At 32.1% G+C, this 9,438-nt stretch overlaps 1 protein-coding gene across 2 annotated transcripts; it reads left to right on the forward strand.

Annotated features, from left to right (window-relative positions):
* The first annotated feature begins 31 nt into the window (after positions 1-31).
* Positions 32-4,197, forward strand: LOC133174134 (lathosterol oxidase-like). Of its 2 annotated transcripts, none has more exons than XM_061309186.1 (5): positions 32-98; positions 1,715-1,793; positions 1,972-2,222; positions 3,108-3,240; positions 3,489-4,197. In XM_061309186.1, exons 3-5 carry the CDS (start codon positions 2,013-2,015, stop codon positions 4,013-4,015), a joined length of 870 nt encoding a protein of 289 aa, XP_061165170.1. In that variant the 5' UTR covers positions 32-98; positions 1,715-1,793; positions 1,972-2,012; the 3' UTR covers positions 4,016-4,197. The 2 variants fall into 2 exon arrangements, with proteins under 2 accessions (XP_061165170.1, XP_061165171.1); XM_061309187.1 differs by having other exon boundaries at positions 2,012-2,222; positions 3,489-4,196.
* The last annotated feature ends 5,241 nt before the right edge of the window (positions 4,198-9,438 follow it).

The following is a 9,438-nucleotide window of genomic DNA, read 5'->3' on the forward strand; positions in this document are numbered from 1 at the left end:
CGAAGCAACACATGTACGAGCTAGCAAACTTAAGTGTAAACACCATCTGCGATTTCTAAATCGGTCATGATTTCTTTGATTGAATTATAAATTGTTTGGTAAGGACATTAATTGGAATTTTGATAAATATAAGAAGCAACTTTATTAGGTGTTACCTAAGTATACTGTTTACATGTCATGAAAAAGGGTAACCTAAGAGTAAGACTAACCTTATGTGATCAGATGGTGATTAACATGATTAATATTTGTTGATTCTTTCCTTTTTTTATACTTAGATTTTTTTAACGCTCTGTTTCAACTGCTTGTGAATTATGCAGAGGTAGTATTTTGACTGACAAGATTGATTGACACAGTACAGTGAATTGATTCAACTTTATCCTTGACATGCATCCTCAGATTTTACCTCGTGATAGGGTGATTTTTACTGTAAATATTATCTGCTGATGAAAGATATTATACATAATGCATGTCGGTATTACTATTACCCGGTAAGTAAACCTGAAGTGTAGTGTTGTCCTTGAATATTGTTTTGGATGAAAGGTTCGGATTAATTTTTTATAGTACAATTTGATTAATTTTGTGAGCTTTGTTGAGCATTCAGTTATTTGATTTCAATTTCTTTAGCCATAAATGGTTTCATGTATTGAGAAAAAAGGATCTTCCTGCATCCAGAATCAGCTTTGGCAATAGAGACCATTGAAAATGGACCATTTAACATGTTTAATAATCGTTTTACTCAAGAAGCATTGGGCAATAAAAGATATAATTTTAAAATAGTACGTAATTATTATAAATGGTTACTTAATGAGTGTAGTTTTAAGTTTATTCAAATAATGACCCCCAGGGCTAGGATGGGACTAAATTAGGCATCCTGGTTTAACAGTAAAATATATTGGAAAATTCTTTTTAAATCATATCAAACATGTCGTAAGAAAGCAGGGCAGTGGTTATTGTTATCAAAATGCAAGCATATCCATTTAGTGTTAATTCAAGTTTCTGGAGTTATGGGAGACTTAATGGAGAGTCGAAACTTGATGTTTATGAATGTAGATTGGAATTTTAAAATTCATTTCTGAGGGACAGCAGAGCCAGAATTATTTTAATTAATATGCAAGAATCCATTTACTATTGTAAACTTTTTTGAATACTGGTCCTTTCCCTAGGGTTTGCAATATTAGGGAATCAATTTGAATGTATAAATAATGGAAATCAAAAAGAAACAAATTATAAACTGACATCATGTGAGTGTTGTTGCCCGTGGTCCTTATAATGATAATACATCTAATAGGAAATAAAGTAGTTTTGTGGGTTATACACATCATCATGTGTGCTTCCAGGTTAGCTTTGTTTCTATTTAGAGGTATGTACTTCCATGTTGGATATCACCTTATCAACACAAAAATTTAAACACACATTTCTTACTTCATCAAATGAAAGATTTATAAATTTCATATAATATCTAAAAAGTTTCTCAATTTCCAAATGTTGTGACCTTCAGAATCATATGTGATATGAGCTAGGTAACTTTCAGAGGCAGATCAATTTGAGTTGGAATGAGATATACTTCTGTTGTCCCCTGTGTAACTTGACCATGTTGACTGTGACCTTTAATTTTATCTCCCGGTATATAACAGAGCACTTAAGTACTCAAGTATAGGCTCTCATGATTGGAGATACATTCATTTTTTAAATTTTCACTTTTTTACAATTTTAGTTTGACAAAACTGAAGAATTGGAGAAATTTGAAAGTACAAAGTTGTAGCAGCTAGAAACCATTAAGAAATAATAACAAGGTAAAAAAAAAAAAAGAAGACAATTCTTAGTACATTGTATCTCATAAGTAAATCGCCAAAGCTTCTTTGTAATTTTTTTTTTTTTTTTAAATCTAAGAGCTACTTCCTAGATGAAAAGTACAGAGAAATAATTTTAATTGTTTGAAGGATAAATAATTGATATTGAATTTTATATCAGGTAGTAAATTTGGTATTTTTACCCGTGTACATGTACACAGGATGGACCTAGTACTCAGTTACGCAGACAAGTTTGTCCTGACCCCTTATGTGTACCCCTCCACCTGGGCTGAGGACTCCCCTTTAAGACAGATACTTAGCCTCCTCCTGATCAGCAACATCGGGGGATACATCCTCTACTTCATGACCGCCACTCTCAGCTACTTTACCATATTTGATTCCAGGTTGATGAAACATCCATTGTTCCTCAAGGTAGATATGTAATACGCTGAAGTATGAGTTATTTATTGAATGCTGTAACTTGATCATTTTTTCATTTTATTTATCAGTTAAATTAAAAAATTAAATCAATAACTTAATGTTTTTTGGTTCCTTCCTTTACCAATTTTGACCTTTGGAGAAAAATGCATTGTTTCAAACAGAGGACCCACAGGCACTTGGGGTATGGACACCCCCCCCCCCCTTTCCATTTTTTTTTTCTTTTTAAATCTGGGGTTGAGTCACCTTTTTCCTATTTTTGTATTCTAATATGCACTGTATGTTATCAATAATGTAACTCTTTTGTCTCTATAAGCTGTTTTTGAATATATCGTTTTCGACTGATGTACATAATTTATGTATCAGTCGAAAACGATATATTTAAAAACAGCTTATAGAGACAAAAGAGTTACATTATTGATAACATACAGTGCATATTAGAATACAATAATAGGAAAAAGGTGACTCAACCCCAGATTTAAAAAGAAAAAAAAATGGAAAGGGAGGGGGGGTCCATACTCCAAGTGCCTGTGCGTTAAACCTATATAAAGGGAGTTAACTTTGTTGCTTTTATTTCAGGAACAGATAAAGCTGGAAATATTGTACACCATTAAGTCTGTACAAATGGAGTTAACTGTGTAGATTCTATTATAGGACCAGATAGAGTTGGAGATATTGTACACCATTAAGTCTGTACAAAGGGAGTTAACTGTGTAGATTCTATTATAGGACCAGATAAAATTGGAGATATTGTACACCATTAAGTCTGTATAAAGGGAGCTTACTGTGTTGATTGTATTATAGGACCAGATAAAGTTTTAGAGATTGCATACCATTAAGTCTGTACAAAGGGAGCTTACTGTGTTGTTTCTATTTTAGGACCAGATAAAATTGGAGATATTGTACACAATCAAGTCAGTTCCTCTTATGTCCCTTCCTACAGTTGCATTATTTTTTATTGAGGTCAGAGGTTACAGCAAACTCTATGATACTGTCCCCAATTCCTTTGCTGGTAAGTACATTATTTTTCATTTAATAAACTTATATAAAAAATCATGCAGTGTTACAGTTGGCTTTATATAAAATTATATTTTAAAAAATCTTGACTCAAATCTTTTTAAGAAGTAATTTCAAGGTTTTTTTTTTTTTTTTTTTTTTGGGGGGGGGGGGGTGTTGTATGGTATTTGATTGTCTTAATAGTTTTACTGTGTTTATAATTGTTCAGTTAGACTGAATGTGATATTTTTTTTTTTTATGTAGGCTGGTGTAGCATCCTATTTAGCATAGTGAGCTTTATTTTATTTACTGATGCCTGTATTTATTGGATCCATCGATTTCTTCATCATAAACTTATCTACAAATACATCCACAAAGACCACCACCGATGGAAGATCCCTACTCCTTTTGCCTCCCATGCATTTCACCCCCTGGATGGATTCCTCCAGAGTTGTCCCTACCACATCTACCCTTTCCTATTCCCATTACACAAAGTGACCTACTTATGTCTATTTGTGTTTGTAAACATCTGGACAGTGTCCATTCATGATGGAGATTATCGGGTGCCTGGCCTTCTGAAGCCACTCATCAATGGCTCCGCCCACCACACTGACCACCATCTGTTCTATAATTACAACTACGGCCAGTTCTTTACATTGTGGGATAGGATAGGAGGCTCATTTAGAAACCCTAGCTCTTATGAAGGATGTGGCCCCATCAAAGACATCGTCAAGAAAGATAACTCTAATGGGATTGAACCAAATGGAGAGAAGATGAAAAAAGAGGAATAATCAATTTTCTTTCACAATTTATTTATTTAAAGATTGATTTTGTTGAAATGGAGATATTTGTTTGTTGTTTTGCAATGAATTGTACACTTGATATTTCTGAGTGACTGTCAAGTTAATTATGTATTTTAGCCTCAGTTGTTTAACTTTATATTCAGTTGACATATATATTTATGTTTTATTTGACTTAATATCTGTGATTGTTTTTAAAGAATTTAAAATGATAAGCTGCATACATATAGAAAAAGTTCAGCACATTGCATGTTCTAGTTTTGTAAGGCAGTGTATGTTCTTGCATACCTGTATAATTGTGAATACTTTCTAGGGCTGGGACAACATATCGAGATATCAATAATATCGATTCAATGTGAGGATGATACGCATATCGATACGTATGAAGAAAGATCGAAATATCGCAAAAAATTTCTGACTTATGTTCTTTCTTTGTTTACTTAGCATTTTGGGTTAAATATATAAAATAAATATGCAAAATATAAATATGAAATACATAATAATAAACACCACTTGTGTAAAAGAATTTTGTTTTACAACAGAAATACAACTTCTTTGAATAAATTATTCTTATTTTTGAAAAGAAATATTGTGTTCATTTCAATACAATTTTTTTTTAAATATTTCAACATATTGTGATATATATCGTATCGTGCTTCAAATATCGTATTATATATCAATGCAAAAAATGTTGTATCGTCCCAGCCCTAATACTTTCAGTATATTAATTTAATTCGGAGTGCTATTATCTGTGAGTTTTTTGTAATTTAATGTTTATATTCCCAGTAGATCTGGGTGTTTTCCAGTAGTGTCAATGAGTGTAACTACAATTATAAATATTGCTGGTCCCTCTGATCAGAAGTAAGTCATGATCCTTGTTATCTTCTATAGAAGCTGGATAGTTTCTAATTGTTAATTTTTATTACATGTAGTGGAGACATCATTACTGGAGATAAATTGTATGTATTTTGTATTTCCTGAAAATGAAAGGAATGAAAGATCCAACAGTTGCTTCAATGCACTCAGATCCCTAAAATATACAAACACATTCTGCATGCTTCAGTCCCAGAAATAACTTTCATATTTATATGTCCTCTGATATGAGTTCACTGAAAATGTTTTAAAAAGCTCCAACATATTTTCATCATGTGCCATATTATTTTTTTTTCATATGTGAATTATTATTACTTTAATATCTCCAATCACTTTATGTACCAGTCACTATCAAGTATTACCCATTTTAATAACTGATGTAAATTTAACTGGATACTGTTAAATGCTCATAGTATTAGTTCCAAAATTGTCGTGGAAAAAAAAAGCAATAATTTTTGAGATTTTTTGTTTAAATTTTACTCTTAGAAAGGGGTAGCGGTTGAAGACTATTTCAGGTTGATGTTGTTTAATATCATCAGAGATCAAAAAAATATATTACTCATCCAATCAGGGTAATAAATCTTGATATTGTACATCATTCTACATCATCTGTTGATTAATTATTCAGGAAAAATTGTACTTGTAATTAAAGTTTATCATTCCTGTGTAGTCTGTAAAAAGAAAATCTGAATGTAAAAAATGACTGTGTATTTATTTCATAGTTTTTACCTGGACAGTACAACTGAAATGAAATAGCCATACCATGCCTTGTTTATATTATCTGGCAATAATGTTTAACTGTACCCACTGTTCTTTTCAATACTTGGAATTATTTTATGTTTTACATCAGCGTCTGAAAAATGTTGATGAAGTGGAAGTTTTTATGAAATTTATGAATGACTTATCATTTTCAATTCTTTCTGTTGTCAAATTTCTTATCATTGGGAGAGCTGAGCACACCATATGCCGTAATAGTTTTCCTTTCTCAAATATCAGCACTAGGGTATATATTATTCTCAATTGTTACCCCTGATTGCACACCCTGAACTCATGACTAAAGTGTAGCATTTCATATTGTTTTATCATTTACATTTTATATCCTTGTTTAACATGTAATTTTTGTTTGTAATGCATTGACCTGTCAAGTTGATGTCACTTTATCTCCTGACATATGGTACAGGTGCATACATTTGATAATATAATTGTGACCGGGTAACAATGACAATGTAAGATGTACAATGTGGTTAGATCTATACTTCAGCGAAATACTCTGAACCATGCAGAAGTCAGTCGAGAGGCTTATATAGGGGCTCAAGAAATGGTGAGGAATGAAGAGAAATATTGCAGATAAGGATAAATTTCTTCCTTTTATGAGTCATGTTCTGCTTAAAAGAGAAATATTAAACACTAAATTGTGTAAGTTTCCAAATTTACAAAGGCAAAGGTATTGTCAAACTTTCAACCTTCAATATAATCATTTAATTACAGACTTTATCTTTTATATGAATAAAAAATGTAAATAAAAATCACCCCCAAAAAAAGTTATATATGTATGAATTACACATGATTCTAATATCTTATTTTATGAAATATTCATGCTTAAAAATTTTTTTAGAAAAATTTTCTGTGTGTAAAACTACAATGTACATGTATAAATCTTTGAATGATCATCATATATTATGCCATCTGTGATATACACATAGATTAGTAAATCCCTTTTTTCCCCCATATATCTATATATTCAGTATATTTTTGGATACTGGTATATGGGGTGTGATATGGAAAAGGAAGCACACATTCCTGAACAAAATGATTTTGTACAACTATTTTAATAAATGTGACACAAAAATTTTACAGCATTATTTCAGTGTAATGATTTATGAACAATGATTTTGCTAGAAATACAACTGTGCCTGTTTATTAATGAATGACTCTTTTTGTACAAACATTAATTCCTGAAGGCGACAGTGGTTTTGTTTTTATGAAGTCTCCACTGTTCATTTGTTATTCATTGTTTTGCTATGGAGATCATTTTGAAATATTTCTTAATGGTTTGTGCAATCACTGTGATTAATTCTTTCTTCAGTGATAAATAAAAAATTAAAAGTTTAAAAGATATTGTTTTAATTTGAAAGAATATTTGATAAGAGCACTGCAGGTAACATGCTATCAAAACATAAACTTTAGAATATGATATATTTACCTAACATGTAATTATCCAGAACATATTTAGGTAGATCACTGGTTAGATGGCTACTGATATGCTGAAATTATTCATCAGTATCTTAAATTAATAAATAGACCCTAGTGGAATTGTAGATTTAGACAATGTTGGATTCATTTTTTTAACATAAAAAATAGACCCCAATGATTTGATGCATTTACAATACATGATAAGTCACCCTGGATTGATATTAAGCATCAATGAATGGGTATTTATAGGTAGATTGCAGAATGAGACAATGTAGGACTAATGTTAATTACACCACATAGTAAGACATGAAGGATTGCTATTTAACATCAAAAAGAGATGCTTATGGAGTGGCATTTGCACCACAGATTAAGACACTAAGATTCAAACTTGATATCAAAAATAGACCTTAAAGGAGTGACATTTACACTACTGATTTATAGACACTAAGATTCATACTAATGAAAAATAGACCCTAAAGGAGTGACATTTACATCACATGTTCATAGACACTAAAGACTCAAACTTGATATCAAATATAGACCCTAAAGGAGTGACATTTACACCACAGATTCATACTTGATATCAAAAAAATCACTAAAGGAGTTGTATTTACACCAAAGACTTAGACATTTAAAAGATGTAACTTGATATCAAAAATAGACTCTAAGGAGTGACATTTACTTCAAAGATTTAAACACTTGGATTCATACTTGATATCAAAAACAGATCCTAAAGGAGGGCATTTATGCCACAGATTTAGACATTACAGAATTAAAAGTAAGCATCAAAATATATGCTAGAAAAATGAATGATAATTAGACCCTGTAGGATTTATTTTTAAAACATCAAAAATTGACACTAATGGAGTGGCATTCACATCATAAAAGTAACCACTAGAATTTGTCCTTCAATCAAAAAATATACCCTAACAGAGTGACTTTTAGAACAGATACAGATAACACTATACACATAGGAGAGTTTATAGAACAGACCTTGAGGAGGCAAAATTGACATTGGATGGCTTGTAGAACAATCACAGAGATACTATAAACATTGGAGGACAAAAGCTTATAGAACAGACACAGGGAAATGTAGACTTGCAAAGGTTCTAGAACAGACACAGGGCCATTGTAGAGTGGAAGACTTATAGTAAAGACATCTAGACATTGGAGGATTTATACAACATACACAGAGATGATATTGATATTGGAGGACTTATAGCACAGACACAGGGACCTAGACATTTAGAGACAGAGGACTTGGAGAACAGACATGGAAACACTATGTACACATTGGAGGACAAAAAGACACTATAAACATTTCAGGACGTATTGAGCAGACATGGAGGTATTATAGATATTTGAGGATTATAGAATGGATACAGAGACCTTTAAGATATTGGAAGACATACAGAACAGAAATGAGAGACATCATAGACATTGGAGGACTTAGAATAGACACAGAGACACTATACACATTGGAGGATTCAGAATAGTCACAGAGACACTATAGACATTGGAGGACTTAGAATAGACACAGAGACACTTAGGACATTGGAGGATTTAGAATAGTCACAGAGACACTATAGACATTGGAGGACTTAGAATAGACACAGAGATACTTAGGACATTGGAGGATTTAGAATAGTCACAGAGACACTATAGACATTGGAGGACTTAGAATAGACACAGAGACACTTAGGACATTGGAGGATTTAGAATAGTCACAGAGACACTATAGACATTGGAGGATTTAGAATAGTCACAGAGACACTATAGACATTGGAGGACTTAGAATAGACACAGAGACACTTAGGACATTGGAGGATTTAGAATAGTCACAGAGACACTATAAACATTGGAGGATTTAGAATAGTCACAGAGACACTATAGACATTGGAGGACTTAGAATAGACACAGAGAGACTATAGACATTGGAGCATTTAGAATAGTCACAGAGACACTTAAGACATTGGAGGATTTAGAATAGTCACAGAGACACTATAGACATTGGAGGATTTAGAATAGTCACAGAGACACTATAGACATTGGAGGATTTAGAATAGACACAGGGACACTTAAGACATTGGAGGATTTAGAATAGTCACAGAGACACTTAGGACATTGGAGGATTTAGAATAGTCACAGAGACATCATAGACATTGGAGGATTTAGAATAGTCACAGAGACACTATAGACATTGGAGCACTTAGAATAAACACAGAGACACTTAGGACATTGGAGCACTTAGAATAGTCACAAAGATACCATAGAAATTTCAGGACTTAGAATAGACACAGAAACACTATAGAAATTGCAGGACTTAGAATAGACACAGAAACACTATA

Source organism: Saccostrea echinata, unplaced genomic scaffold (genome assembly GCF_033153115.1).
Source record: "Saccostrea echinata isolate AGI-Se365-2 ecotype Australia unplaced genomic scaffold, CSIRO_AGI_Sech_v1 ptg000057l, whole genome shotgun sequence".
Classification (NCBI taxonomy): Eukaryota; Metazoa; Mollusca; class Bivalvia; order Ostreida; family Ostreidae; genus Saccostrea; species Saccostrea echinata.

Coding starts and splice junctions, on each gene's coding strand:
- LOC133174134 (XM_061309186.1), top strand. CDS start 2,013: ATGGACCTAGTACTCAGTTACGCAGACAAGTTTGTCCTGACCCCTTAT. Junction 2,223..3,107: donor AACATCCATTGTTCCTCAAG/GTAGATATGTAA, acceptor TTTCTATTTTAG/GACCAGATAAAATTGGAGAT. Junction 3,241..3,488: donor TGTCCCCAATTCCTTTGCTG/GTAAGTACATTA, acceptor TTTTTTATGTAG/GCTGGTGTAGCATCCTATTT.